The following is a 1,289-nucleotide window of genomic DNA, read 5'->3' as shown; positions in this document are numbered from 1 at the left end:
ATCCCAACCCCACACACATCCCACACAAACATACACAAAATCCCCACCCCACACATACCCATCACACACACACATACACACAATCCCCACCCCCAACACACACATCACACACACACGCCCTTCCACCCTCCACACACACACACACACACACACACACACACACACACACACGCCATTATTTCCACTGGGATCTGCCAGCCCCAGACATCTCGTTATCTAGCTTTATCTTTCCTTGGGAGAGGAATAGGAGGGGGATAAGCCCTTAATACTGCTTTCCTTTTGTCTCCTCTCCTTCCCACTAGGTGATCATGGTAACCGGGGATCACCCTATCACAGCCAAGGCCATTGCCAAAGGCGTGGGCATCATATCAGAGGGGAATGAGACTGTGGAGGACATTGCGGCCCGGCTCAACATTCCCGTGAGTCAAGTCAACCCCAGGGAAGCCAAGGCGTGTGTGGTGCATGGCTCTGACCTGAAGGACATGACGTCGGAGCAGCTCGATGAGATCCTCAAGAACCATACGGAGATTGTCTTTGCGCGAACATCTCCCCAGCAGAAGCTCATTATTGTGGAGGGATGTCAGAGGCAGGTGAGCACAGCCATGGCAGGCAGACGGCAGGCAGGGACTGGGGAGGCAGGGACAGTCCAAGAACAAGCATGGAGTGAGGCAAGACGGGCCAGGCTTGGGCAGGGGCTTTGTCCTCAAGTGCTGGCTGTCTTCCTTCCAGGGAGCCATTGTGGCCGTGACGGGTGACGGGGTGAATGACTCCCCTGCACTGAAGAAGGCTGACATTGGCATTGCCATGGGCATCTCTGGCTCTGACATCTCTAAGCAGGCGGCGGACATGATCCTACTGGATGACAACTTTGCCTCCATCGTCACGGGGGTGGAGGAGGGTGAGGAGCTGCGTGGTCTGGGACACTCGCAGGATACTGAAGCCAGCACCTCTGCTTCCAGTCCCTTTACCCTAGTTGAAGAATCATCCCAGGACTCCAGGCAGCCCAGCCCGCTTTAGCTTCCCTTGAACACAAAATCTTTCTCTCTCAGGAAGACAGGCAGCCATGCTTCAGGGGCTGGGGGTGGGGAAGAGTCCCTCTGACCTCCCTGATGCCCTCAGAACCTCCCCACAGGCCGCCTGATCTTTGACAACCTGAAGAAATCCATCGCCTACACCCTGACCAGCAACATCCCCGAGATCACCCCCTTCCTGCTCTTCATCATTGCCAACATCCCCCTACCTCTGGGCACTGTGACCATCCTCTGCATTGACCTGGGCACAGATATGGT

The 1,289-nt window shown here is 55.8% G+C and overlaps 1 protein-coding gene across 1 annotated transcript; it reads left to right on the top strand.

The window, feature by feature from the left end:
• Positions 1-277: 277 nt before the first annotated feature.
• LOC108299185 (sodium/potassium-transporting ATPase subunit alpha-2-like) lies at positions 278-1,285 on the top strand (the record flags this gene model as incomplete). The annotated part of the gene is made up of 3 exons (XM_017521526.2): positions 278-590; positions 730-898; positions 1,133-1,285. Coding segments are annotated over exons 1-3 (604 nt in total), but the record flags the coding sequence as incomplete, so codon positions are not given.
• Positions 1,286-1,289: the final 4 nt, after the last annotated feature.

Source organism: Cebus imitator, unplaced genomic scaffold (genome assembly GCF_001604975.1).
Source record: "Cebus imitator isolate Cc_AM_T3 unplaced genomic scaffold, Cebus_imitator-1.0 Scaffold2635, whole genome shotgun sequence".
NCBI lineage: Eukaryota > Metazoa > Chordata > Mammalia > Primates > Cebidae > Cebus > Cebus imitator.
The sequence above is the reverse complement of the archived record's forward strand: the minus strand, read 5'-3'. Positions and strand labels throughout refer to the sequence as shown.